Below are 25,568 nucleotides of genomic sequence, written 5' to 3'. Positions count from 1 at the left end.
CTTCCCACATGGCAAAAAGGTATAGTCTACGATCAAGCAGTCTTGTTCCACGACTCTTCCCAAGCCCGAACGCACTTGGCAATCAATCCGCCCTCAATGGCATCAATGCCATCTCTGATGACTTGAGACCTCTCCGCCGTCTTCTCTGTGCTAAAGACTAGTCCCTTCCTTCCCGGTCGGTCATTGTCGTACTTGTCGGCAAAGAACTCGACCAGCTTCAGCGTCGGATTTTTCTGCACGTCGAGCTTGCACTCCCTCAAGCGGCGCACCCACTCGCGCTGGGGGACTGTTTCGAAATGCAGGCCAGCGTCACGCAGAGCGGGGAGAAGGTCCTCAGTCCATCGGAACGTCGTCGGATTCTGCACATGAAAGACAACGTCGGGGTCATAGCTGTCGCGTGTGATTGCTTCGTTGAATGGAACCGCGACTTCCGAGAGCTGGAGGATGGCCTCTGCACACTTGTCGACTGGTAGCCAGCTGGGCGTCTCGTCCAGACTCGGGAGGGCGCCGATGGTCGTTGCAGACCGGATCATGAGCGGAATCGCCTCGGTCTGGTTCCAGAGTCCGTTCGTAGTGTCAAAGACAATCTGCCCCGTCCGCAGGACTCTCGCCTGCTGTCCGGTGCTTGCGGCGGCTGCACGGACAATGTGCTCAGTGACGTACTTGGAACGCGCATAGCCCATGTTTTGGGCATGTGCCGGGTTGTCGACGAGAGCTTCGCGAACGACTGCAGGAGCGGGGGTGCCGGCAGCAGCCGAGACGGAGGAAACAAAAGAGAAACGAGCAGGACGAGCAAAAGGGACAGAGTGGCAGAGACGGAGCAAGTTCCAAGTTCCGCGAATGTGGTGGTTTTCGAAGCTCGAAACTCCGAGGTTGAAGTTGACCGCCCAGGCGCTGTGGATCACAGTGGTGACCGTAGACTGCAAATGCGAGAAGGTTTCTGGCTCAAGGCCAAGATCAGCTTTGCTAAGGTCGCTTGGTACGGCGATGACTTTGTCTGCGTTGGACAAGGACAAGAGTTTGGCAGATAGAGTCGAAGTGACACGCTCCATAGCTGCAGACTCCGACTTGGCACGAACAAGGCAGTAGACAGCTCGCACGTGCGGAACTTGGAGAAGCTGAGAGAGAATGTGTGCTCCAAGGGTGCCAGTGGCGCCAGTGAGGAGGACGACATCTCCCTCGGGGACCTGGCAACCTGGACGGAAAGGCTGGAATGACGAGTATTTGTTGATGAGCTCCTTCATCTCCTTCAGCTCATCCTTCTGATCACTCCCAGTGCCCGTGTTGAGTGAACTCAGATACCGAGCGAGATTCTTGACAGACGGGTGCTCATACACGACGTTCTGCTCGAGAACTTTGCCGGCGAGGTAAAGGTCGTGCATCATGTAGCTGCGCGCGCGCAGCGATTGGAGACTGTCGGTTCCAGCTTCGAACAAGTCCGTATCCGTGGAAATTCCGTCGATACCGAGGCGACGGGTGAAGAGGTCCAGCAGATACTGCTCCATGCCTTGCTGATCCAGAACACGGCCGCTACCTTCATCCGCTGCGTCTGGGTTCTCAAAGCGTTGATACACGGCGTCGATGATGTCTGAAAACTTCTTGTAGCAAGCTGCCCTGATTGTGGTGCCTTTGTCGGTGCGTGGATACTCGATTCCGCGGTCCATGATTTCAATCATCTCCGGCGAGACGTACCCAAACTTCTCAGCGCGGCTGTTGGCGAGCTCAATCGTCGGCGCGATTTGCTGCAGAATCTCAGACTTGTTCATACCGGCGGCATTTTCACTTGGGAAAACCAAGAGGCCAGGAAACGCCATTCCGACTCCGAAGACCAGGCAGTCGCTGATGAGCTCATTCTGTCGGACTTGATTCTCGTAGGGGATGGGCAGAACTTTTTCGCCGTTGAACAAGGTAATGCGATCGTCGAGACGGCCTTTGTACTTCCACGCGTCTGAAATGGTGGGGTGCGGAACAAACGTGTCTCTGGTGTAGTAGGAGTTTGGAGGGTCGTCCGAGTTCGACATGACCTTGGTTGGGAGACCATCAAGCACAACACACTCGTACATTCCTTCGCCAATGGGAACAAATCTCAGATACGGCTTGACTTTGGGGAGTGGTCGCACGTAGTTCCAAGACTTGTCCTCTGGGTCTCGCAGGGAAGTCATGAGCTGTCCCATTTCCGTCCTGCGTCATGTCAGTTTGCGGGTGGCAATACAAGGGGCCTACTGGGGAGACCGGGGCAGTCCAAAGCTTGGGCATGAAATGAAAGTACTCACGCTCCATAGTGGCCCACTAGGTAGACTCCAGCATTGACAAGCTTGTCACCCAGCTCATCAGGACAGCTGCTGCCTCCAAACAACACAAGCTTGCACTTTCTGAGGGCAGAGATGCCTTCCTCCGACTCCGAAAGCACTTTCAGGGCAAAGGGCACTCCATTGAAGCTCTCGGGGTCCGCCAGCTCCATTGCGGTCACAAGGTTGGCGTTTGTAAGCGGAAGCTCGGCGTTGTACAAAACTGTCCGCTTGTTCGCGACGATTCCGCGAAAAGTTGTGGCCAATCCGTGGTTGTGAAATAGTGGGAGGGTCACGAATGCTCGCATGCCGCTCCCCAGCGCGTAGTTGGACAAACATGACCTGTGGGTCTGGAAAATCGGCTTTGGAAGGCCAGTGGAGCCAGAGGAGTGAACGATGAAAGCGATGCAGTCCTCTTCTTTGACCAACTCAGTAGATCTTTGGAATCTTGACTCCGTCGGATTTCTCTTGGTGTAAAGCGAGCGGTCTAACAAGGGAAACTTCCTGAGTGGATACACGGATTGGATGCTGTCAATGACTGGAGAAAACTTGTCCGAAGCAACAATCTTTGTGCAATTGGTTTTTTGCAGCAATGATACGTAGGCCTCTGTATGCAAACGAGTGGAGAGGAAGAGAACAGTGAATCCCATTCGGGAAAGAGCAAGAAGCGAAATGACGTAATCGAGGTTCGAGGGCCCGATCATCGCAACGACCTCGCTTTGATCGCTCCTCGAATTCTGCAAACAGTCAGACTTTGACATGCGAGCAAAGGCAAGATGAATACCTGAGGCTTCAGACCAAGGCGGTCAAGCTCTTTCGCAGTGGCATCGACGAATAGATCAATGTCTCGCGAAGTATATTCCAGGAGCCGACTTTGACCATCTTTGGAGATGGGATATGCGATGAGGGGCGTGTTTGGTACCGTTTTGGCTTTGTGAAGTATGAGATCGTTGATGGAATTGAGCTGACCTCCCGCTGGTGAGCCCTTTTCAGGGCTGTCTTGATAAGGCAGAGGGACGCTCTTCTGAGCAAGAGTGGCTGTCATGATGGATGATTGGATTGACATAAAGTCAATGGAAAGGTTTGGGATGTAGTCAAACAGAACGAACTGAAGCAGTCATGCGATGGACGCATTTTAAGACGCACCGAAAGATGTACATAAGAAAGCCTTCAGTACGTCTGCCGCGGTTCAGAAACTCCCTTGTGCCAAGGCGTGGTGGTCGGCGGAAATGTCATGGAAAAGCGCTCGGAAAAGCCATGACTCGGACGACGAATTCCGTGCTGCGGGCGACTTCACACGCAATCGCGCATGAGCAACTTGGGCCCCACCAAGAGCTCGATTTAAGTCGAGCAAGTACCCAAGAACAAGTGGCGTCAAGCTCTCTGAGATTCAAAGGTCAAAATATCCATCGTTTCAATTCTGCCCTCGAAGGCTTCCGCACATCCTCCAAACTTACAATGTCGTCGCGCGGGACCTTGCCGCTCAATTCTGGTTACTCAATTCCAGTGATTGGACTTGGTACCTGGGTAGGAAGCCTTAAAGCTGGCCACTAGCCTTGCAATTGGCCAATTCGCTGACGTCCACCAGCAATCTGCACCAACACAGGTTGCAACCGCTGTTGAGAGCGCCATCAAGTCAGGATACCGTCACATTGACGCCGCAGCCATCTATGACAACGAAGATGAGGTCGGCCAGGGTATCCAAGCTGGAGGTGTTGACCGCAAAGAGCTGTTCATTACCAGCAAGCTCTGGAATACGCACCACAAGCCAGAAGATGTCGAGGAAGCTGTGGATGAGACACTGAAAGACCTTCAAACTGACTACCTCGACCTGTATCTTGTGAGTTGACTGCCTTCCCTCGCGGAGCTGAGCTGATGATGTTTCAGATGCATTGGCCGGTATCGTTCAAGAAGCCTGCCAAGCCGAGGGAACGCTTCCCAATTAACCCCGAGACGGGCGCAACGCACGTAGTCGAAGTTCCAGTCGAAGACACTTGGAAGGCGATGGAGGCTCTTGTCGAAAAGGGAAAGGTCCGGAGTATCGGCGTGAGCAACTTTACGAGCGAAAGGATCGAGAAACTTCTCAAGACGGCCAAAATCAAGCCAGCCGTAAACCAGGTGAGTACCCAGGGATTCCAATCGAAAGAAGCTGTCCGCTGACAGCCTTCAGATTGAGCTGCACCCATACTTCCAGCAGCCAGCACTGCTCGACTGGCACAAGAAGAATGGCATTGTGGTGGAGGCATACAGTCCGCTCGGCAATAACATCTACAACCTGCCGCGGGCTGTTGACGACCCCGAGGTGCAAGCCATTGCGAACGATGTGGGAAAGAGTCCGGCGCAGGTGCTGATTCAGTGGGCGATCCAACGTGGAACGGTAGTCTTGCCAAAGAGCGTGACGCCATCGCGGATCCAGTCAAACTTTGAGGAACTTGTCCTTCCCGAGGAGGCCATGAAGAGGATCAACGCGCTGGACAAGAACCACAGATACAACTTTCCGCTGCGGCTGGGCGTCAACATTTTCGGCGAGCACGACGAAGCAACGTTGAAGAAGGGCGTGGCGGACTGGGTTGCTGCGCAGAAGCAGAAGGTGGCTGCTCATTAGTTAGACAGAGTAGAACGAGTTGGTCGTGAATAGAAATTCCACTTTTGCGCAGACTTTCAACTCCACGGCTAAGAGAATTGTAGACAATGAGCAGTCATGCGCTTTCCTGCAGCCAGAGGCTTTGAGCGATCAGACTCGCAGGCGGACATCTTCAGGCAGCATCAAAGCTGTGCGTCTCGGAGAGGAGAATTTTTTTGAGACGCGTTCTGCTGATGTTGCTGGGTTTGACCTGGAGGGCGCGGGGGATCGAGGGCCGCCAAACAGTGGCTCGTAGAAGCTCCGACAGCGGACGCATGTCACCAGACAGGATGTTGTCGAAATATCCAGAGGGTGGGTGAAATTGTGGAGTGTGGGGGATGTGACTGCCGGCTAAAGGCGACGCGACCGACGAGGGGAAGCGCGTCGAGTGGTGACTAAGCACGGAAAAGCAAAGGCCCCATGAGGCTCGACAGCTTTTCCGAAACCTTCATTCTCTGCGCCTGCACTTCCACCGCACTCCCCAGCGTCGAACATTGTATCCATGGAATCGCGAAATAATATTTCCGACGGCCTCGAGCCTTCCATTGCCGGCCAAATTGAGCAACCAGATGGCCACGCCAAGACTGCAAGCACACCGCCAGCCAAGCGCCGCAAGAGCTCCGTCAGAGTCAGAGTCACCAGGGCATGTGATCGGTGCAAGCTGTGCGTGTATTCCACCGGCAAAGGTTGCAGTGCTGGCTGTTGACCTGGATTTGCAGGCGCAAGACTCGATGCTCGGGAACCTGGCCGTGTAACAACTGCTCTCAGTCAGGACTTGAATGCAAATACAACGCAACTTACCGAAGAGGCAGGCTGCCTCCAATTCATCGAGAAACGGATGAATCTGGGCTGCTGGGTCGTACCAGCCCCGGCACAAATGCTGGTGACGATGAAGAAACATATCGGTTCAGTCCACTCGACCAGGAGGCCCAGCAATCCGAGACTGAGGGAGACAGGTCCTCAAGATCAAGACCGCCTGATGACTTTCAAGACCCCTCGCAGAATGACCAGCAAGGTCACTATGTTGGTCCTTCCTCAGCGGCATCCGTCCTGCTTCGAATCCAGAGAACTGTAGAGCGCCAACGTTCGTCCGTCTCTTCCGACTCGTCCATTTTTACCTTTGGCGACCTTCCTTTGCCCGAGCATGATCCCTCTCTGTTCATTCTTCCAGCTGAGTCTGAGGGACGCGCATTGATGGCAAGGTATTTTGACTTTGCGGCGCCAACACACCGGTTTCTGCACCGAAACACGATCGAAGAATGGTTTCGAGAGCTCTACGAAACAAACGGGGAGATGCGGAAAAAGTCGGATGCGAGAAGCAGGACGGCAGTGCTTCTCATGGTCTTTGCGCAGGCCATGATCTTTTCCAAGTCTGGCACTCGGGAGCAGAATGCGCGGTCAAGGTATTCAACACTAATTTTGGTGCTGAATCTCCGTACTGATTTCTACGAAGCGCGCGATTCTTTTCTGCCGCCGAGCAACAACTCGCTGGAGAAAAGGGAGGTATCCGGCTCACCAGTGTCCAAGCCCGACTGGCTCAGTGTCTTTACCTGTTGGCTCAATCTCGTATCAATCACTGTTGGAGCTTGTTTGGTAATACCGCCCACCTCGTGCTGGCGCTTGGGATGCACAGAAAACGAAGACCTGATACGAGTCTGTCCACGAATCACATTGAAGTTGAGTGTAGAAAGAGAACTTTTTGGAACGCCTACAACCTGGACACTTACCTCAGTGTTGCCTTGGGCCGTCCGAGAACCTTCCACGATGAAGACATCGATCAGGTTAGACCTTTTTGTGTTCATGATGAATCCCACTAACTCCACGCAGGAATTGCCAACGTCAGTGAATGATTTTGACTTGCATCGGCGAGAAATCCGCCCAGTTCCAGCGAATTCCTTGTCCATAATGTCTGGATGCATTGCTCACATAGAGTATGAGCCTCCATCCCATCGATTGAAGTGCTCTGACTTGTTCGTCCCAGACTATCCAGAATCATGGCAGCCACCCTTCGCGACTTGTACGGGATCAAGCCGCTGAGCCGTGAAAGGCAGCAGACTCTCGCGGACAAGAACAACAAATCCCTTGAAGACTGGCGCAAAAAAATCTCCTTTATCGTCGACAATGGCTTCGACGACTCTTTCATTATGCCCATCTTTCTCAGGCAGCGAAACGTACTCAATCTTGCGTATTGGCACGCTCAGATTCTCATCCATCGACCGTTTCTCCTGCGGAACTTTGCGAACCTGACCAATTCGACTGATGAAAGAGTCGCGGATCGCCAAGAGCCCCCTGGGCGCATTCGAAATTGCATGGATGCTGCGATGAACATTGCCAATCACGTCGACAAAATGAGCGCAACGGGACAGATGCAAAGTACATTCTGGGTGAGCCCATGTCTCCGAATACCCCTCATGCCATCACTGCTAACTGCACGACTTTAGTTCACCCACTACTTTGCATTTTGCGCAGTAATGGTTCTGTATGTGTTTACAATACAATCGCAAAATGCCCACCCTCATATGTATGAGCGTCTCTTCGACGCTGGGAAAAAGTGCCAGGGCCAGATTTCAGAGATCTCTATCCCTGGATCGCTGGCTGAAAGATATGGTGTGGTTCTTGAAGAGCTTCGCCTTGAAATCCTAAAGTACAATCATTACCTGGCCAGTCGGGAACAGTCGATGCTTTCAAATGGAACACCAGGCATGGCGGGTCTTGATGCAGGGGAAGCGAGCATTGGCACGTCGAACGACTTTCTTAAAAGCGACAGCAGAAGGACAAATCAAGACTCAGCGATCGGTCCGCTCCCACCAATGCAGGGCAATCAGTTTTCTCCGTTGGACGGCAGCAGCGACATTGCCGAGTTCGCCGACTGGGGCCAATTCGACGCCCTGGTAAGCTTCATCCGTGGCTCTCATTGCAAAAGTTTCAGCTGCTAATGATCGTCGACAGGTTACTGGGGGTCTAGGCAGTCTCGACTTTTTTTCGTCTCAAGACCTCGATGGCTGGAGTCTCGACTTGACTGCAAGGACTGGCACGGCGCTGTAGGAAGCGGGCAAAGTGGTGACGAAACAGACGTCGACTGCAGTCCTGAATTTGTGCAGATCCAACAATCAAGGCAAGATATGTACGTATGAGGAGCGCTCAATCTCTGGGCAACCAGGAAATAAGGAGTGATTCAACTCCCAGGTTTTCTGCTCATGGGGCATTATTCAAATGCTCAATGCTCTCAACCGCGGGCGTCAACAAGATTAATAGGTCATCGAGACAATGTTTCCGCCGTCCAGCTCCTGCGCCTTCTTGATCGTATTTTCAAAGATCCAAAGGCCAACATCGTCCCTGCTGATGGAGTATCCAACGGCAGGATTCTCGTCGCCGCCGACTCTGATACTGTCCAGTCCGCAGCTCTTGCCGTCTGTAAGAATCGTTGGCCTGACAATCGTGTATCCGCTGATTGCTCTCTCCGCTTCTGACTTGGCGAAATCGGCTTCGATCAGTCTTTCTGATTTCTTCTTGTCTGCCAACGCCACGGGGAGCAACCAGTAGCGCAGTGGAAGAAGAGCCAGAGGCATGTCGCGGCCCTTGTCGCTGATGCCAACGCTGGTGATGGCGACGAGGTGTGGGCGACCGCCAAGCAACCGGAGAGCTTCGAAAATGGTGTTTGTTGCATCCTCGCAGATGGTTGTGTCTTGCAGCGTCGGCCTGAGTGGGTTCGTGAACAACATCACGCTGCCGACGCCGCTGATGACGACGTCGACAACGGAAGCAGACCCTTCAGGCTTGAGCGTTTTTGAGACGGCGTCAACGTCTTTGATGTCGCCGACGACGATGTGGAGGTGCTTTGATTGCGTTTCCGAGTCGACGCCCCGGTCGCTGAGTACTTTCTTCAACTTTTCCTCGCTGCGGACCACTGCACGCTGGTCAGTCGCCTCTTAAATGCATGTGGTTTGACGAACACGCTGAACAAGGGTAGCCATCTTTTAGTGCCAGCGCCAGACAGGCAGCCACACTACCTCCAGTAGACCCAAAGAATGCGAATCGCGGCTGAGTATTCATGTTGGCGAATGGGGGCCGTAATTTGACTCGGTAAGGTCTTTATCGAAGACCGTGGAGGGTTTCCCACGCTTTTATGCGCAGAGGCGTCTACCCTAAGTCGACTGGTAATGGCGTCAAGGCAGACGCCATGCTCGTGAAAGGGGCGGTGTTGGACGACGCCACAATCCGCTAGGCGCTGCTGCACGTCGTTCTGGCCCCATGAAGTCACACATTACTGGAGAATCAGTTTTGCGGGGCAGTTTGCTGACTGCATCGTTTTGCGAGCTGATGTCCTGCAAGACGAGGCGCTTTTCAACTCGTTGTTGTGACCTTGAACGCCGCGATTCACTGTTCCGCAGTCCACACGTCCACACCTTGCTCTACATCGCCGGCTGTTCAGGCATCTGTATCTTCAGCAGTGTCTAATTGGATAAAGTACCAGCTCTCAAACTGACAAGACATAATTAGATACCTCCTACCAACTTGCTGACTGCATAATTGTAGCCTGTGATCCTTCAACACTGCTTTCTCATGGTCTCACCAATTGCTCGTACCCTCGCCCGCATCAGTGTCGCATGACAACAACGAATGAGTGGCCCTCGCAACATGAATTGTATACCATCCAATGCCCGGACATAAGGAATCCCGCTCTCGACGCAGTCTGTCCAAAGCAAGGAATCTCCCATCACAGAAATAACAGAATTACTCCTTCTTGGACTGCTTCTGAGTGTTACGGGATGCGACCACCTGTCTCCATTTTTTATTTGGAATCGCCGTGCCGTCCTCGTTGACATGCATGGAGCTCAAATACGATCCGAAGATGCTTTGTAGCGTAACGGAAATGACGTTCGTGTGTGTCTTCTCTGTACTTGACTGATGGGCTCCTCCCCTATAGTTGGTTAGAAAGCAGTCATGATTATCGGCACTTGCAGAAAACAAACTTGATAGTCATTTTCTTGAGATCGGGATTCTGGTTTCTTCGTCAGCCGTCCATCCTGATGTCTGTATTCGATCTCGATCTCTTTCCATTACCTCTTGCTTCATTTTCTTTGACGCTGCCTTCAAAGCGATGGTCCAGTTGGGCGATAGGTCCGTCCATTTGACTTTGCTCTTAGTAGCGACTGTCACGTCGCTTAGGGATGACGCCTTGGTACTTTTGCTTTTGTTCGTCGATGTTCGAGAAACAGAAGGCATTGTGTACACCAAAAATGCAAAAAGAAAGCGCAAAATACAGCAAAAGAACGACAGTGAGTCTGGAGACATCTTTTCTTTGGAGTCTGCCATCCCATCTCGACGCAAAATTGAGCTGTCTTATAATTGAAATGCGCCCCAGAGCGCGCGCTTGGAGCGGAGAAAACGACACTCAAATGCCTACGACGTGGAGACAGTGCTCGAACAGCGGCGGCTGCGAGCCTATCGCCTGAGTGTCCCTCTAGCCTTTGCTTCTTGCACTTCTTCATAGTAGATTCTCCCCTGCTCAAAGCCAATGAGTGATAATTCAGTCCCTCTGGCGCTTCGGCCCCGACGGAATAGTTACCTTTACCGCAATTTTGGCGCCCTACCGGATGTTTGAAAATAGTCGTGCCGCATCGGCTACAATGCGCGTAGTGATTGCTCGTCCAGACCTCTTCTTACAGCGAAGTTTCCGTTGGAATGGCTGTCAGTAGCGGAATGATTGGCTTTGACTTTCCAGGCTCACATTCCAAGTCCCCTCAAACAATTGTCTGGAGTGCATTGTTCTGACACCCGCTTTCAAATGCTACTTCTTTAGGCAAAGACCGACCGCGCCGCCTCCCAGATTCAATTCAGACGATTGAAATCGGAGATAGGACCCCAGAGGCTGATTGTTCACTTGCATTGGCGCTTGCCTCTCTCTCGACAGCAAATCATGTGGAGTTGTGACCATGTTCGTCTTTCACTGCTCACAGCAAGTTACTTTCAGAAATCACTGCGACTCTCGAATCTCGGGACTCATCCCACCTTTAAGATTTGCCATGCGGCGCATCGGTCCCAGATGAGTTTAGTCGGCTCCACCACGTGATGAGAGACGTGACACCCTTGCAGCTGTAAGCGCGCGGCGCGTGTGCGTGTGGCACCTTCAGGGACAACTCTATTGTTACGCTTCGACGGCTTTCCGCCATTTGAAGTTGAATCCACCCATCAGCTGCAACCAATTTTATCGCCGCAGTCGACATGCCTCCCTGGCAGCGTGAAAGACTCTCATTCTCCAATTTGTTGTCGTTGTTGACATGTCATCGGCCGCCCCACAAAAGGGTCGAAGCAGGTCGTGCCGCAGAGGCTTCTACGACCGACCGACCTCCATCTCCTCTCAGGAAACCACCCAAGAGAGGTTTCAAAAAGTATGACTCATCATGGATTGTTGAGGAGGAGATGTTTGAATGGTACTCAGGGGAAGAATGGTATCCCGTCCGTGTAGGTGATTTATTCAGAGAGCACTATCAGGTGCTTGGAAAACTCTTCTTCGGAAGTGTTTCGACCGTCTGGCTCTGCCGCGATCTCACGTGAGTTCCTTTGCACCCAACACGCAGGACACTTTTCCAACGTTCCATAGTGGTCATAAATACGTCGTGTTGAAGGTTTACGTGCGCAAACACCGACAGGCCAAGCAGGAGCCCGAAATTTATTCGCACTTAGCCAGAATCGCCTCAAATCATCCCGGCCAGAAAGTCATTCGGCTCCCTTGCGACACGTTTTTGGCTGAACGAAAAGACATTGCTGGGCAGCAACACCAATGCCTTGTCTTCGAGCCACTGGGTATGTCGCTAAAAGAGCTCTGCGAGTTCTCGGGCGGAAAAGTCAAGCCAGAAGTCCTAAAGCCAATCATACGATCCATTCTTGAAGCACTTGACTTTCTGCACACAGAAGCTGGCGTTGTGCACACTGGTAGGAAAAAAAGAAAGCACCGTACGCCATGACGCACTTTACTGACGCCCAGAATTAGATATTCAGGGCGGCAACATCCTGTTTCGAACGAAAGATGAAACTGCGTTCGAGCAATTCGAAAAGGAGCAGTGGGCGCGCCCACCGGGCCGCAAAATCAAAGGGAACCGCATCCTGTTCGACTCGCGCGACGTACCGCAGGACATCGAAAACCTGGGCTCGCCGGTACTTTGCGACTTCGGCGACGCTGTCATGGGTCAGGAGTCCTACGCTGCCCATGCCATGCCTGATCTGTACCGACCACCGGAAATGATTTTAGGGATCATGTGGAACGAGAAGATTGACATATGGGGATTGGCAATGACGGTATGACCATGTTCCTTTCTGCTGATGGAAAGTGTCTTTTGCAAGTTACTGAAACCTTTTTGTGTGATAGGTGTGGGATGCAATTGAGGGAAAGCAACTGTTCAAAGACAAGACACCGGGTCGGTTCGAGTCGGAAGGTGAGCATCTCGCCATGACGATTGCGCTCCTTGGCCCGCCGTCCAAGGAGTACGCCCAAGCTGCTGAAGAGTACTTTGACGAAGATGGTAAGTGATTGAATCTTGCCGAAACTGTGCATTTGAATATAGAGTACTCACAGCAACAGGGAATTGGAAGCTGGACATGGAGATCCCCAAGACGACGCTGGAAGATGAAGAGAAGGTCCTTCAGGGTGAGGAAAGGGAGAGATTTTTGACTTTCATGCGCAGGGTGCTGCAATGGGAGCCAGTTGACAGGCCCTCTGCCAAAGAGCTTCTCAATGACCCGTGGTTGTCGGTGGAAGATTTGTCAAGAGCGAAACCTTCTGATAAGAAGGCCGAGGAGAGGGAATGATATCTAAGAATGGAAAACTTGTCGTACGGACACGCCCTCGCCAAACTTTTGTGGTGTTGTCGTGAGGGCTCGAGTCACGCGCGGCCGACACTGGCACTGGCTTGACTCGCCCACGACCCCTCTCTTCCTTTCCGCCAGCGACCACACTATTACTACATGTACCCAAGATGCCTTTCCTGCGCGCGCAGACTTATCGTCGGTCCCATTGTCGACTCCGACTTTTGGAAAGACGAGCGCACCCGGGTCAACCATTTGCCGCCATCTCTCCTCTGCGCACACATCCATCGACCCAACTCGCCTTTCGAGCCATGGAGCTTGGTATTCACGACATCTGACCTTTTCCTCACCTTGCAGTACTGCTGGAAACCCCAAAATGTTCTGTGGATGAAGCTTCCGGTGTGCAAGGTCTGCGAAACTAATGGCGACGTCAGTACGTTATTGCGGCACCAGGGCGTAAGTTTCCATTGTCGGGCTTTCACGTTCATGATCGACATTATTTTTCAGATGCCGTCTTCCTGGTCAAGCTGCCGGTCTCGAGAGAGCCCAGCTTGAATTGACCGAGGATTCGAAGGTTCTGCCGTTTTTAGGTCCTCCCGGAATCCTGAGCCGATTGCCATGTTGGCTTCTCTGGTCTCCTTCTCTTCCTTGTGATCTCCAGCCTCTGCACCCTGGATCCTGTGTCTGGTTGGATCAAGGCTGTCCGCGACATGGAAAACCACCAAAAAAGAGCCATCTTCGCGCGGCAACGTTCGCCCCGCCTGTCTACCTCCCCTCGCTTTCTCGCGTTCGCCTTCCAAGCGCTGTGTTGCAAGGGAAGGCTAGGGTTGAAGACTCGAAGTTTAATCAGTCTGATTCATGACATAAGCCACAGAGCGAGAGGAGACCACCCAGCTACCTCGAAACCTGGAATGACTGCAGCAGCTCACATCCTAATCCCAACTCAACTGACCCGTCAAACATCATCATCATTCAGCAGATCACGGTCCTCACAGACTGAACACTAGTATGGCTTCATCCGCGATGCACCAGGAACGCCGGAAGACCCGCTCCGCCACCGCCGCCCCGCTCCATCCCCAGCCCGCCGCCGCATCCGTGCTCGAACCAAAGGTGTCTGAACAGGCGTGGAATCCGGCCGCCGTGACCGACGGCGTCCTGCTTCTGGGCAAGGGCGGCGATGCGTTGAAGAGATTCCCCTCAGTCCGAAGCCTGGCCACGCCGGCGCAGAGAGAGCAGTGGATAAAAGACGAGCTCCCCGGGTTAGCCTTCTCAATCGTCACCTATCCCGCCTGCTTCAACTGCTTCAAGAAGCTATTCAGCCAGTGGGATGGCAGAGAGAAGGACCTCGCTTGCAACATCATATACGACAAGATGGACGACTTAAACCAAGTGTGGGGCGAGGGCGTCACTAACGTGGCCAAGCTAGCCACGAGTGACCCTCTAATTAAGGCGTTTTTAGGCCGCGAGGGGTCCCAACGCTGCAAGAGTAAGTGGGAGAAGATTCGCAAGAGGTTCGTGAGCCCACAGGAGCGCATGGAGCGTGCTCAGTGGAGAATCTCCGGATTTGTGGGTCTGGAGGGGGTGAAGAAGTACGACGGCTGGTCGTTAAAGCTGGTTGAGAATGTGGCTCAACTCCTCGGTCAGGGGTTTGAGGAGTCAGTGATCCTGGCCAGCCTCCGCAACCAGGTGCTAGATCGCCTGTCCTGGATAGACGACCGCAAAAACAAGACAGTTGGGGCGAGGAAGATATCCGCAAACATGCAGACCTGCATTACGCCTGTCTCGGATGATATCTCCAGGACGAAGGCGGCCCTCTACGTTCGCGCGGATGCGCTCAACGCGGAGACGCCTGGGTTTGCGGCCAGACACGTCCAGCCCGAACCAGTCAATACAGAGCTCCTGCGCCGCTTCAAGCTGTCGGTGGGGCGGGATGGGATTCTCGAAAAGTCGTCGCCAAAGGACACCAACAGGCAGGTTAATGCCGAGCGCGTTGACTCACCGCTGGACGGGCAGGTCGAGACTGCACGCCTCGAGCCAAATGGAAAGCCAGCAGAGACGACCGCTGACAGAGACGCGGGCTGCCAGATGGACTCGAATGGAAAGTTGGCAGAGACGATGACGTACCCGACCACGCGTAAGCAGGCGAAGTTAAAGAGAAAGCCAGTAAAGCAAACCACCAACCCAGACTCACACCAGCAGGTCAATGCCAAGCGCGTCGACTCGCAGAAAAAGTCGGCGCAGGCGGCCCAGTCGGCCGCGTCAAAGCGCCTTGTCGTTGATCGGTCCAACGTGCGCCCGGTTCAGACGAGTGAAATGGTCGGTGTCCCGTCAAACATTGTCAAACGCGAGGTGGAAAGTGTGGTTGCCGCGCGCGAGGAGGGTCCGCCGGTGAAGAAAACAAAGGTGGTGGGTAACGGCACGGAGCTGCCGCTGAAGATGGACAATGAGAGCCTACAGAGGTTCAATAAAATGGCTGTCAACCGGGTGAAAGCCGTCGCACACTTCCCGATCAAGGTCCTTGCGGGAGAGGACGTGGAGGTGGAAGGAGACACCAAGTCGGGATGGGTGGCGCCACACCCTGACAGTTTGTCCTGCAGTTGCGGGGGAGAGGCAGACGCCTTGAAGTACGACAATGGGTGTGTGGAGGCGCTGCTTCGTTGGGCCGAGCAAGCGGACACACGAGGCGGATTGGTCTGCAAACGGCACCTCCTGTGGGCGGCCCAGCGCCTGGAGCTGGACCTGGGCGCCTTCACACACATTACCCTCGCGCCTGAGGACGTGTTGGCAAGGATGGCGCGCAGAGAGCACGACCAGTGTTGCTTAAGGAAGCGTTGGGAGTTGGACAGAAGCATATTGGATTACCGTGGCGTGGCCACAAAGGAGCGCTTTTTGGAGCAGATGTTCTGGAAGCAGCTATCCTTGGAGCAGGGTCCGAACAGCGAGCACGATGCGTCGAAGATGTGCTGGGAGGTGGCCAAACTCAGCGACTATTGCACACGGCTGCGGAACGCCGGCGCCCTTTACCACCACAACCTGCTGCGGTCCATTGACTGTACCGCCTCGCGACGCAATGCCGGTCTGTTCGAGAGTATCTACTTTTCCGCCTTCCAGCAAGCAATCGCCCAACACCCAGTAGTGTGGGCGTCGGCGGCCAAGCAGTGCCAGGACCACCGCCTGATATGGTTCCCAACCCCCCTCCACACCGGCACTGGTCGAACCGTCCATATGATGGCCCCACCCCTTGCTACCCTTGAGGGTGAGCGGCTCCGGCGTGCCCATCAGTTCCTGCTGCCCGTGGGCAGGGATTGCGCCGTGATTGGCCTCCGCCGTACAACGACGGAGAGGATGTTCGGATTTGTGAACGCGACGAAGGAGACGATGGGCGACCAATGGCGCCAGCTTGACCTCCTCCCAGACTTTGGCGTGTGTCATGAGGCATGGGGCCTAGCCGTGGAGGAGGGCAGTGTGGGCGGCCTGTTCGCGATAACGGCAGAGGAGGTGAGCAACCCGACAGTGCTCACCGCCGACACGTTGTACTCCCTGGAGCCAGATGCCGTGTGGTCGTATGTCGAAAAGACGGAAGAGATTCCCGTTGTGCACATTGTCTTGCTGCCCGACGACAAGAGGGATCACTTACTGGCCAAAGGCGTGATGGTGGGCGATGCAGCCGCTGCGCACTCAGCGGGTTGCCTCCCGGGTGTTGACCTGGGCGGGAACAGACGCGTCGACCATAGCCGGTCATATCATCCGTTCGAGGCACTGGTGCAACTCAACGACCCGATCCATTTTGCTCTCCGAGCCCTTCGTACCTGGCACCATCCGTCGGTGTTGGCCCAGGTGGAGGCCACTTTTAAGTCCACTTTTAAGTCGAAGGAAGAGTTCAACCGCTATAAAAAAGAGGTGGAGGATACTCTCGTCAACCAGGTCAGGGCCGCCGTGGAATGTATAGAACTGTAGGCGGCGATGATGTCTTTAAGCTCCCTCGGTGGGTAAGGCTTTGTGGATCCTGTAGAATACACAGACTATACAACCCTAACCCTCATCTCCGGCGCATTTGGGAAGGCACTTTTCTGCTTCTTCACTCTATGCAAAACTTGCCGGTCTTTTTACCCAAGTTCAATGAAAGGAAAAGCAATGCCAAAATCATTGACGGATCGGTCAGACGCGCGTATGATCACTGTACTGAAATTTATCGACATCAATGCAGGTTGCCCCAGCTTACCGATCACCTTTCCCCAACAACAGAACGTCTATCCCAGCCCAATGGAGCGCCCAATCAATACCACCATGGGGCCAATTTTTGCAGCCAGAAAACACTCGGTTTTGGCCAACAAGCCCGATCCTACCCTCGCGTACGTGTTTGGTCGAAGGGCCATGACAGCCCGCCGGCGTCACCGATTTCTCCGCGTATCAAGCTCCCACCCGATGGCTTGCTTCGCCTCTGACCGTACAAGGCACACCCGTAAGCCCAGACAGCGACACAGACAGTGGTGTGGATGGGCGGCCAAAGAGTCCACGAGTGATATTGGTTACCCGACAGCTGGGGAGGAACACTGCCGCTTTCTGATGGGACTGTTGCGCTGCGATGAGGCTAGTGGTGAAAAGATAGGAGCCGCAGATGGCCGTCGAGGGCAGGTGCGGTGCAAGTCCAAGCAACAAAAACGACAACAACAGCAACAGTTCGCAGCGAAAATTTCTCCCGTGGTCGACGCCGAAAACACTTCGCATAGGGTCCCATCACATGCCAACAGGGCTTCGCTGTCGTCTTTTTCACCTCGCGCAAAATGCTAAGTCTTTGTGTTTTTCCCATGGCGCCTAATGTTGGCAGTCTGCTTCTTCTTTCCAATATTGAAGACTTTGGCTCAAGGGTCGTTACGGTTGCTAGCAGGCTGACTTGTAGATTAAGTGATTCGATCGCATGAGACGGCGCGCGAAGTTCGTTCTCGTAGATTCACGCCTGGTAGATTTCTAGAGGATCAAATCAAATCTTCTGCTTCAGAGTCGAGCCGACGACTAGCAGTGCTGCTTCAAATCAACCATGTCGGCAGGCGCCAATCAAGATCAGATGCGGCGTACCTACAACTTTCCCGAGCCTAATCTGTGCGAGCTGGACATATCGAACAGGTGGCTGGGATTTTGGAACCCCTTTTTGTGACTCTTCAGCCATAAGGGCCATCTCCGACTTCACCCCTAACACCGTCACTTCAAGCACATCCAGTACATTTAGCGCTTCCACCACCGCATCCACTTGCATGTCACTTTGCGCGTCGCACAGCCAGTCGCGCACCAGCAGCCAGCGCATCTCTACCAGACCCAAGTCAGCCAGAGTTAGAATCTCCAAAGGGGCGTGTATCAAAATCTCAGCTGCCATCGAAAAGCCATCAAAAAACTCTCCTCCTTTGCGACAAGTAGTAGTAGTAGTAGTAGCAGACGACACTTTACTATTCCATCATATCATCGCATCACTACACCATACATCCACATCACTTTCATCCCACCACTTCCAATTCTACTTCCCATTCCCGCCCGCCCGCTCCCCTTCCCCCTTCCTCAGCTCTTCGCACAAGCCCAACTCTCCAATACTACAACACCCCAATATCTTAACTCCACAAAAATACAAAACCACCTCCTCTCCTTCCCCGAGTCTATGCAAACACACCAAGGTTTTCGACATTGATCCAGTCGCACGCGGACACGGCATTAAACACGACACGGGGGCAAACGCACGACATTTCTCTTTCTTCTATGCGGTAGAGGGCAGTAGAGAAGAGGTTTCATCTTCATGTAACACGACGCCGCAACCTCATGGCCCTCCGCACTGACTCGCCTAAATGGAATGAATGGTGCTCTTACTGAATTGAATTTATTCATGAGAGGATTGTGCGGTGGCCGTACAGCGGACTCCCGCCCTCTCTCGAATTTATGTTGTCACCAAAATCCCACACATGCCCATCCCCCTTTTTTCCCCATCCGCGCCCAAAAGTCTCTCTCCCTCTCCCTACCTACCCACCCACCTCAACACTCCCACCCCTACCGACGCCCTCCCCCAACGCCTCCCACCCAGCGGCCTTCCACGGCGCCAGCAAAACCGCCCTCTGCGCATCCGCCACCCTCAACCCACACGCCGCATACGCATGCGCCAGCTCCTCCGCACCCACGCCTGCGCCGGCTTGTCGAGCGGCCAGCAGCGCCATTTGTGCGGCGTGTGCGGCTGCATCGTCTTTTGCGTCCACGGCTTCGTCTTCGACTTCTGCCGCCGCCGCAGCTTCGGAAAGCAGCGACCACCCCTGCGCCGCAGCGGGGGAGAGGAGGACAGAGCGTTGGGCGGTTGCGAGGGGTGAGTCAGAAGCGGAGGAGGAAGACGAAGAAGACGAGACGGCTGCCATAGCAAACAGCACCCTATCGACCCTGGCACGCGTGGAGTCATCAACGTCATCGCGAGCACGCAGCGCGTCGAGGTCGTCTCGCAGGGCCTGCAGCGTCTCGTCGTCAGTGCCATCATAATCAACCACCGCCATAGCGCCCAGCAGCAACACCGCGCCAACATGTCCATCATGCGCCTCGACGGCATCAAACAATTGCGCGCGCGCCACGTCCTTCTCCTCGGCGCCGCCCTTGGCCCACAGCACCTCGGCGAGGGCGCAGACGACGTCGGGTGCTGAGTTCGATTCCTGCAGCGCGGCGCGGAACGCGGCAATGGCGCCGTCCATGTCGCTCTGGTAGAAGCAGGCCAGGCCAGCCGTCAGACGCGCGCCCAGCAGGGCCTTGCGGCGGGCGTCGGCGGGCATGCCCGCTTCGTCGTCGCCCAGCAGGTCTAGGGCGAGCTGGGCGTCGTCGACGGCAGCGGCAAAGTCTCCTGCGGCCAGCCGGTTGCGTCCGAGGTCTGCCTTTGCCATGGCGAAGCGGGCGAGGGCGGCGGGGGACTCGGAGACCTCGTAGTCAGACTCGGCGGTTGCGCAGATGGCTTCGAGGGCGGTGGAGGCGGCGGCGTGGGAGCCGACGCGCTCAAGGTAGAGGGCTGCGAGGTGGGCGTGCGGCGTGTCGAGAGGGGCCTGCGAGCGCAGCTGCTGCAGCGCGAAGAGTGGGTGGAGGAGGTTGGTGATGTTGTTGGAGGCGGATGGCGAGCAGAGCAGGTGGTCAAACGTCGAGGCCGCGTACTGCCACTTGACGACCAGATGCGACGAGTCGCTGATCTCAAAGGCGTGCGTAAAATGCGAGAGCGCCTCTTTGCTGTCGCCCAGGAGTACCGCGATCAACCCTTCTCCCAGCCAGGCCTGCGGATAGTCGGGATCGGTCGACTGCGCGCGCGAAAAGGCCATGTGCGCGAGCTCATAGTCGTTTTGCAGCAGGTACAAGACGCCCAGATTGGTCCACGTCTTGACGTTGCGCTCGTTGAGATGCAAGCTGCGAACGAAGCAGTGCTGCGCGACCTTGGGGTTGAGGTCGGTCGTGACGATGCCGAGGGCGTTCCAAAACTCCGTGTTTGATGCTTCCAGTTCGATGGCCCGCTTGAAGCAGCGCATGGCTGCCTTGACGAGCTTCAGACTCGTCTTCTCGCCACACACGTGTGCGCGGTATTCTGCCCAGCCCAGGTTGTACCACGAGACGGCCTGCGCATGGACATCCTGAGAGCACGCGTGGATTGATCTCTTGTGAGCCAGGATAGAAGCCTCGAGACACTTTTGCAATCCAGGTGCCTCCGCCAGAGACTGAAACTGAGCTTGGCCGATGCCGTCGTTTTCAGAAAACAAATCAAACTGCGCCGGGTCAAATCCAACTTGGAGCAGGTTCTTGACGTCGGCCAAAGGCAGCCTGTCCAAGCAACTGCGCACCCAGGTAAACAGCGAGCAGGCATCACCGACCGCTTTCCAAAGGTTGAATGCCTGGGGCTTGTGTTGAGCGACCTGTCTGGCAACCTTCAGGGCGTCGACTGCACTGTCGCCGGCCTGGCCAAAGAAACCCGTCTCGACTTGCCGCCAACCACTTTCGATGAGCGTCTGCAGCAAGGCAATCGAGACGCCAAACTCGGCCGGTCGCGTCTCGAGAACCTCCTTGTACGACTCTATCGCCTCGTCATACTGTCCGAGCTCGCGGTTGACGTTGGCGAGCATGTACTTGGTGAACCAATTCTCCGCGGGCCGCTTCACGGCGTCCGTCGACTCCTCGGCAAAGCGAAAGGTGCGCAGGGCCGAGTTGTAGCGCCCCGAATTGTGGTAGCTCTCGCCCAAGCCAACGTACGAGTTGTAGTCGTCGGGGCTGATGCGGAGGGCCGAGAGGAAGGAAATGACGCTCTTGTTGTACTCTTGCTTGTTCATCTGGACGATTCCCATTGCCGAAAAGGGCCAGCTGACGCCCTTTTTCCGCGATCCCGGCGACGGACGACACTTGCCCGAGTCGATGGCGCGCTGCGCGATCACCTCGACAATGTCCCAGTCGCCCTGGTCGGCAAACGACCGCGCAAGACGCTCGGCCGCCTCGAGCTCCGACGGCGAGAGCTCAAACGCCTTTTGGAAGCACTGTCGCGCTCGTTTCCGGTCTCGCACATAGTCGGAGTAGAAGATGCCCAGACTGGTGTATGCCGGAGCGAGGCTGGGGTCCGTCTTGATTGCCTGGAGGAAGCTGGCGTAGGCCCCTGTGCGATCCTTGCGTGCCTGTCTGGTCGGGTCGATTTCCCAGATGCAAATGCCGACGCGGTAAAGGGTGAGGGCGCGCAGTTGACGTGATCTGGAGTCGGTGATTTTCATCATTTCAATATACTTTTCCAGCTCAGCCAACGCCGTCGTGTGATCTCCGTTGAGGGCTTTGCACCAGGCAGCTTCGGCGCCTATTCGCGCATTCTCCGGATCCCTCTCAAGCGCTCTGCCCAAAAAGTCGATTGCGTCGGCATAGTTTTCCTCCTCTTCATATATGAGGCCGACGCCAATGAGTGCAGGAGTAAAGGAGGGCTTGCGGGAGAGAATGTCGTTGAAGATGGCCTTTGCCTCGGGGTGGTTCTTTGGAGACTGGTAGTGGATCAGGGAGCTGCCGAGAGTGCTATTCACGGCATCCCGAGAGTTTTGGAGAGAAAGCCCCGATTTTTGCGACTCGGCCGTGATGAGTTGGAGGCCTTTCCTAGAGACCTCCATTGCGCTCTCGTGCTCTTCGAGATACAAGTAGTACTCTCCCATGAGCCGGAACGCAAGAACCGACTGTTTGGCGTCATCGAAGCCGTCGGCCATGAGCAAGAGGCGGTCTTCTGGGCTGAGCGGAATTTCTTCCTTTTCTTCCTTTTCATCGTCTGGCTCTTGGGGCAGCTTGAGGGGAAACGGGGTTATTTCGCTCGTCAGATATCCCCTCAAGAGTCTCGACAGGCCATGGTCGGGGAAAAAGTCGACAAACTCCCTGACCACGTTGGCGTCGTATTCTTGCAGGATCTCGACATCCTTCCACTCGAGCACAATTTCCCAGGCCAGCACAAACGGATGTTTGATAATGACCATACCATTTGCCAGATCCATGACCTCCTTCCTCTTATCGGCTTTTTGCTCCGCAGGCAGCACGGCCAGCGTGTCGTGCGCTCTCTGCAGCAATTTCTCCTCATACCGTCTCCGGACCTCGTCGTCTACCGTCCAGTCAATGACGTTGCGGTAAATGTCCTCGAGGTCACTCTTGACGTACACCTCTCTCTTGACCTCCGTCGTGACCTGCGCCACCCTCGCGCCCAACCGCGTCCTCCTCTCTCCAATCTCCTTGTTGACGCGCTGCTTCTCCTCCTCCTCGACAATCTCGGCAATGCGGGTGAACGTGTGCGACGGGTGCGGGACGCGGCCTTCGAGAAAGGCGTAGACGGGGCTGGATGGGAGGTAGACTTCGAGGGCGCGCTTGTACTGGGCCTTGGAGCCACGGTCGCGGGCAAGGTCGACGACCTTGTCGACGGCAATCTGCGCCTTGTGGGCATCGTCCCTATGTCACAGTCAGCGCACGCCTGCAGCCCCACAACTCTACCTACGCATCTGCATAAATCTCGGCCAGCTTGCGGCCCACGAGGATATAGTCGTCGAGCTTCTGTGCGCCCTGGGCCTCGTACAGGCCGCGCAGGCCGAGCCAGGCCTGGTCTTCGGCGGGCTTGAGGGCGGCGGCGTCGTTGTAGGCGGCGGCGGCCTTGTCGGGGTCGCCCTTCTTCTCAAAGGCGCGGCCGAGCATGAGCTTCGCAAAGTAGTTTTGGGGGTCCGCGTCCAGGACGGTTTGCGCCTGCACGGCGGCTTCGTCCCAGTTGGATGCATCCAATGCCGCTTTTGCGGCCTTCAGGGCTGCTTTGCTGGGCGCCATGGCGGGAGGGTGAGGAGGTGATCGGGAGGGAGGGCAACGTTTTTCAATTGCGACAGGCCATCAGGGTTGAATGGTTCGGGTTGGAGTGCAGTTGGCGGGTGATGTTAGAGACAGCTTCACGCGGCCGAAATTCCGCCCGCCCAACGTCATCGGAATCCATGCACTCCTTCAGCCCTACGAGGCCCGGACCGCGCTACAGGGGCTTAATGTCGACAAGAACAAATTCGGGAGCACAGCATGCATACGCGTAGAATCAATTAAACATTTCCTCTCTAACGCCAAACACCCGTCATCGCCGCCGCTGAGCGCGGAGCATCCATCCTATACATACACATCTTTTCCATTAACTAGCTTGACCCTGAGCAGTGCCCCTCTCCTTGCTGGGCGTCTGCACGCCCGGTTTTTCTCTGTGCGCCGCAACCTCCATGACGCTGAGCGCACTCTCCCCCGCCGACGGCACGCTCATGCCCAGCAGCCGCTGAGCCGCTGCACGGTGCCCGCCGACGGCGGCGTCGTGCGCTGGGCTGTCCCGCCCCGAGTCAGCGTCGCTGGGCGACATGCTGGTGATGCTTGCGCGGCGCCGCAGCCACGTCACGTCCGCACACCGCTTGGCCAGGCGGATCGTTGTCTCGTCGTTGGCCTCAAAGTGGCGCCACGGATTGTCGTTGGTTTGGCTGAGGTACTCGAGCGTCTTGAGGAGCTCCTCCGGCTTGTAGTGCGGCGGCCGGTTGACCTGGCTGTTGGCCAGCAGCGGATGCAGCACGCGGAGGTATGTGTGCTTGATCGCATTGGACGTGGGGTCGTCGGATGGCAGGTCCAGCAGGTTGCGGATGATTATGTCGATTAGTACGTGAAGGTCGTTGGTGTAAAAGTAATCGCACGTCTTGTCGTTCAAAAAGACGAGGTAAAGCAGCTTCAAAATCAGCAGCGTCAACGAGGCTTCCGTTTCGCGGTTGAGAAGGAGAATCATGTTTTCGCCAAAGGTTTTGTAAATGTGACCGTGGGTGGAAAGCGCCTTGATGACGCGGTTGGTGAGAGGAACGGGAGGTGTTGGGATGTTGGCGACAAAATATTGTTCGTTCAAAACGAGCTGATCAAGTCAGAGATTGTCTTTGGAATGCTCGATGCTGCTTACAATGACTCGAATGACGTGGTACGAGTACGGGTCGTTGGGGTCGTCGTATAATTCCTCGACGATTTGGAAAAGGTAAAGTATGAAAGTGTCGTCGACGACGGCTGATGAATTAGCAAAATGTTGGCAGCACATTTCGTCGACTTACACAAGTCTTCCCACGTCAAACGCTGAATACGGGACATTTCGTACAGCAGCTGGAGGAGCAGTCGATGCATGTCCTTGTGGTCGGCGGCGTCGATGCTCTTTGTGAGCTCCACCAGGCGAGGAAAAGCCCCCTCGGCCTTCATCATATGAAAGACTTGCTGTTCATTGTCGTGTTGGCCGTCCAGCAGCAGGACCGATGATACGAGGTGCAGCGTGGGCGGTTCGTCCTCCTGTCAAAGTTAGGCCGCCTGCACTGAAAAAAAGTAGCCGCCGTACCTGGAGAAGGCAGTAGACAAACTGCCGGCGCACATATTCCTTGTTTTGTCTAAAGAGCGTGGTCCCGAGCAGCTTGTAGACGCACTGGTGAATGTCGTTTTCGGTCTGGAGGTATTCCTCTGAAGGTGTCAACACGGGCGCGGGGCCGGGGGAGGAGAGCGGGCAGTACCCTTGAAGTTGGTCGAGAAGCTCAGATATGAGCGCAGGGAATTGTCGATGGCTTGCGAAGTGTCGCATGGAGCGGACAGAATGTCGTCGAGCTCTGCAAGTGGGTTAGTTGGCGGCGGACGAACGAGGACAGGTGGATGCGCGCACCCTCCCAGAATTGCTCGGCATTATCGAGGCTGTACGACACCTCGAATTCCATTCTGTTGCTGGCGCGCAAGATGCATCGTCCCCAGCGAACAAGGCTCGAGGACTGGCGCGGCGGGCCAGGGTGTGGGAGTCGAGGTGGTTGTGTGGTCGAGGAGCAGCTGTCGTCGACGGGAGCGAACCAAGGACCGACGGCGACGGGAGACATGGATCACCCACGCGAGGGCGCCGCGCCGGGCCTCTGCGCGCACACTGATACATCCCACGCACCGACTACCTGTTTAGTGCACCATTTTTGAAAGAATCTGGTTTAATGTCTACTACAGCTACCAACTCCAAAACTCCTCCCCATGCCCACCACCAAGACTAAAACCCAAACCCTCCAGGAAACTGAAAGCCACCGCCCGGAAAACCTCCGCCTGCGTGGAACTTGAACGTTCCTCCTCCAGACCCTTGCCGCATGAAGAATTGCTGGCCTCCGGGACCCTGGCCAAACGGCGAACCATGGAACGGGTTGCTGGCTTGCTCGTGGTCGTTGGGATCGTCGCCACGGTCGAAGCGCGCCTTCAGCTCGGGGTCGCTGAGCACCTCGTATGCCTCGTTGATGCTCGCCATCTTCTTCTGCGCTTCCTCGGGGGTGATGCCTTCGGATGACGCCTTGTCTGGGTGGTACTTT

General features: G+C 55.3%; 11 protein-coding genes across 11 annotated transcripts; 5 read left to right on the top strand and 6 right to left on the bottom strand.

The window, feature by feature from the left end:
- On the bottom strand, positions 1–3,809 carry BKA78DRAFT_277380 (uncharacterized protein). Its single transcript, XM_066885580.1, has 3 exons — positions 3,073–3,809; positions 2,274–3,025; positions 1–2,181 (listed from the first exon to the last, which is right to left on the bottom strand). Exons 1-3 carry the CDS (start codon positions 3,352–3,354, stop codon positions 33–35), a joined length of 3,183 nt encoding a protein of 1,060 aa, XP_066747217.1. The 5' UTR covers positions 3,355–3,809; the 3' UTR covers positions 1–32.
- Positions 3,747–4,893, top strand: BKA78DRAFT_245907 (aldehyde reductase; the record flags this gene model as incomplete). Its single annotated transcript, XM_066884161.1, has 4 exons — positions 3,747–3,815; positions 3,877–4,128; positions 4,176–4,406; positions 4,459–4,893. 4 exons carry the CDS (start codon positions 3,747–3,749, stop codon positions 4,891–4,893), a joined length of 987 nt encoding a protein of 328 aa, XP_066747216.1.
- Positions 4,894–5,388: 495 nt separating this feature from the next.
- BKA78DRAFT_364185 (fungal-specific transcription factor domain-containing protein) lies at positions 5,389–8,345 on the top strand. The gene is made up of 7 exons (XM_066892514.1): positions 5,389–5,574; positions 5,631–6,314; positions 6,365–6,692; positions 6,739–6,842; positions 6,893–7,295; positions 7,353–7,802; positions 7,861–8,345. Exons 1-7 carry the CDS (start codon positions 5,414–5,416, stop codon positions 7,954–7,956), a joined length of 2,226 nt encoding a protein of 741 aa, XP_066747215.1. The 5' UTR covers positions 5,389–5,413; the 3' UTR covers positions 7,957–8,345.
- Positions 8,004–9,198, bottom strand: BKA78DRAFT_68014 (uncharacterized protein). Its single transcript, XM_066893570.1, has 2 exons — positions 8,865–9,198; positions 8,004–8,818 (listed from the first exon to the last, which is right to left on the bottom strand). Exons 1-2 carry the CDS (start codon positions 8,962–8,964, stop codon positions 8,160–8,162), a joined length of 759 nt encoding a protein of 252 aa, XP_066747214.1. The 5' UTR covers positions 8,965–9,198; the 3' UTR covers positions 8,004–8,159.
- Positions 9,199–9,645: 447 nt separating this feature from the next.
- BKA78DRAFT_349428 (uncharacterized protein) lies at positions 9,646–10,137 on the bottom strand (the record flags this gene model as incomplete). The annotated part of the gene is made up of 3 exons (XM_066890806.1): positions 9,646–9,832; positions 9,885–9,913; positions 9,976–10,137. 3 exons carry the CDS (start codon positions 10,135–10,137, stop codon positions 9,646–9,648), a joined length of 378 nt encoding a protein of 125 aa, XP_066747213.1.
- A 921-nt stretch (positions 10,138–11,058) lies between these two features.
- BKA78DRAFT_304474 (kinase-like domain-containing protein) lies at positions 11,059–12,812 on the top strand. The gene is made up of 5 exons (XM_066887625.1): positions 11,059–11,465; positions 11,516–11,847; positions 11,906–12,210; positions 12,281–12,434; positions 12,494–12,812. Exons 1-5 carry the CDS (start codon positions 11,137–11,139, stop codon positions 12,718–12,720), a joined length of 1,347 nt encoding a protein of 448 aa, XP_066747212.1. The 5' UTR covers positions 11,059–11,136; the 3' UTR covers positions 12,721–12,812.
- Positions 12,813–16,093: 3,281 nt separating this feature from the next.
- BKA78DRAFT_304472 (uncharacterized protein) lies at positions 16,094–16,698 on the top strand (the record flags this gene model as incomplete). Its single annotated transcript, XM_066887624.1, has 1 exon — positions 16,094–16,698. A coding segment is annotated over one exon (581 nt), but the record flags the coding sequence as incomplete, so codon positions are not given.
- Positions 16,699–16,851: 153 nt separating this feature from the next.
- Positions 16,852–17,508, top strand: BKA78DRAFT_292071 (uncharacterized protein; the record flags this gene model as incomplete). Its single annotated transcript, XM_066885994.1, has 1 exon — positions 16,852–17,508. One exon carries the CDS (start codon positions 16,852–16,854, stop codon positions 17,506–17,508), a length of 657 nt encoding a protein of 218 aa, XP_066747210.1.
- A 1,211-nt stretch (positions 17,509–18,719) lies between these two features.
- Positions 18,720–23,025, bottom strand: BKA78DRAFT_292070 (uncharacterized protein; the record flags this gene model as incomplete). Its single annotated transcript, XM_066885993.1, has 2 exons — positions 18,720–22,659; positions 22,706–23,025. The coding sequence occupies 2 exons, from the start codon at positions 23,023–23,025 to the stop codon at positions 18,720–18,722; spliced, it is 4,260 nt and encodes a 1,419-aa protein (XP_066747209.1).
- A 240-nt stretch (positions 23,026–23,265) lies between these two features.
- BKA78DRAFT_304467 (uncharacterized protein) lies at positions 23,266–25,045 on the bottom strand. The gene is made up of 6 exons (XM_066887623.1): positions 24,896–25,045; positions 24,750–24,842; positions 24,581–24,699; positions 24,306–24,534; positions 24,161–24,261; positions 23,266–24,115 (listed from the first exon to the last, which is right to left on the bottom strand). The coding sequence occupies exons 1-6, from the start codon at positions 24,945–24,947 to the stop codon at positions 23,369–23,371; spliced, it is 1,341 nt and encodes a 446-aa protein (XP_066747208.1). The 5' UTR covers positions 24,948–25,045; the 3' UTR covers positions 23,266–23,368.
- Positions 25,046–25,258: 213 nt separating this feature from the next.
- BKA78DRAFT_349423 (uncharacterized protein) lies at positions 25,259–25,552 on the bottom strand (the record flags this gene model as incomplete). Its single annotated transcript, XM_066890805.1, has 1 exon — positions 25,259–25,552. A coding segment is annotated over one exon (294 nt), but the record flags the coding sequence as incomplete, so codon positions are not given.
- Positions 25,553–25,568: the final 16 nt, after the last annotated feature.

This window comes from Phyllosticta capitalensis (genome assembly GCF_038381095.1).
Source record: "Phyllosticta capitalensis strain CBS 128856 chromosome Unknown BKA78scaffold_2, whole genome shotgun sequence".
Classification (NCBI taxonomy): Eukaryota; Fungi; Ascomycota; class Dothideomycetes; order Botryosphaeriales; family Phyllostictaceae; genus Phyllosticta; species Phyllosticta capitalensis.
This window is presented reverse-complemented; position numbering and strand designations above follow the sequence as displayed.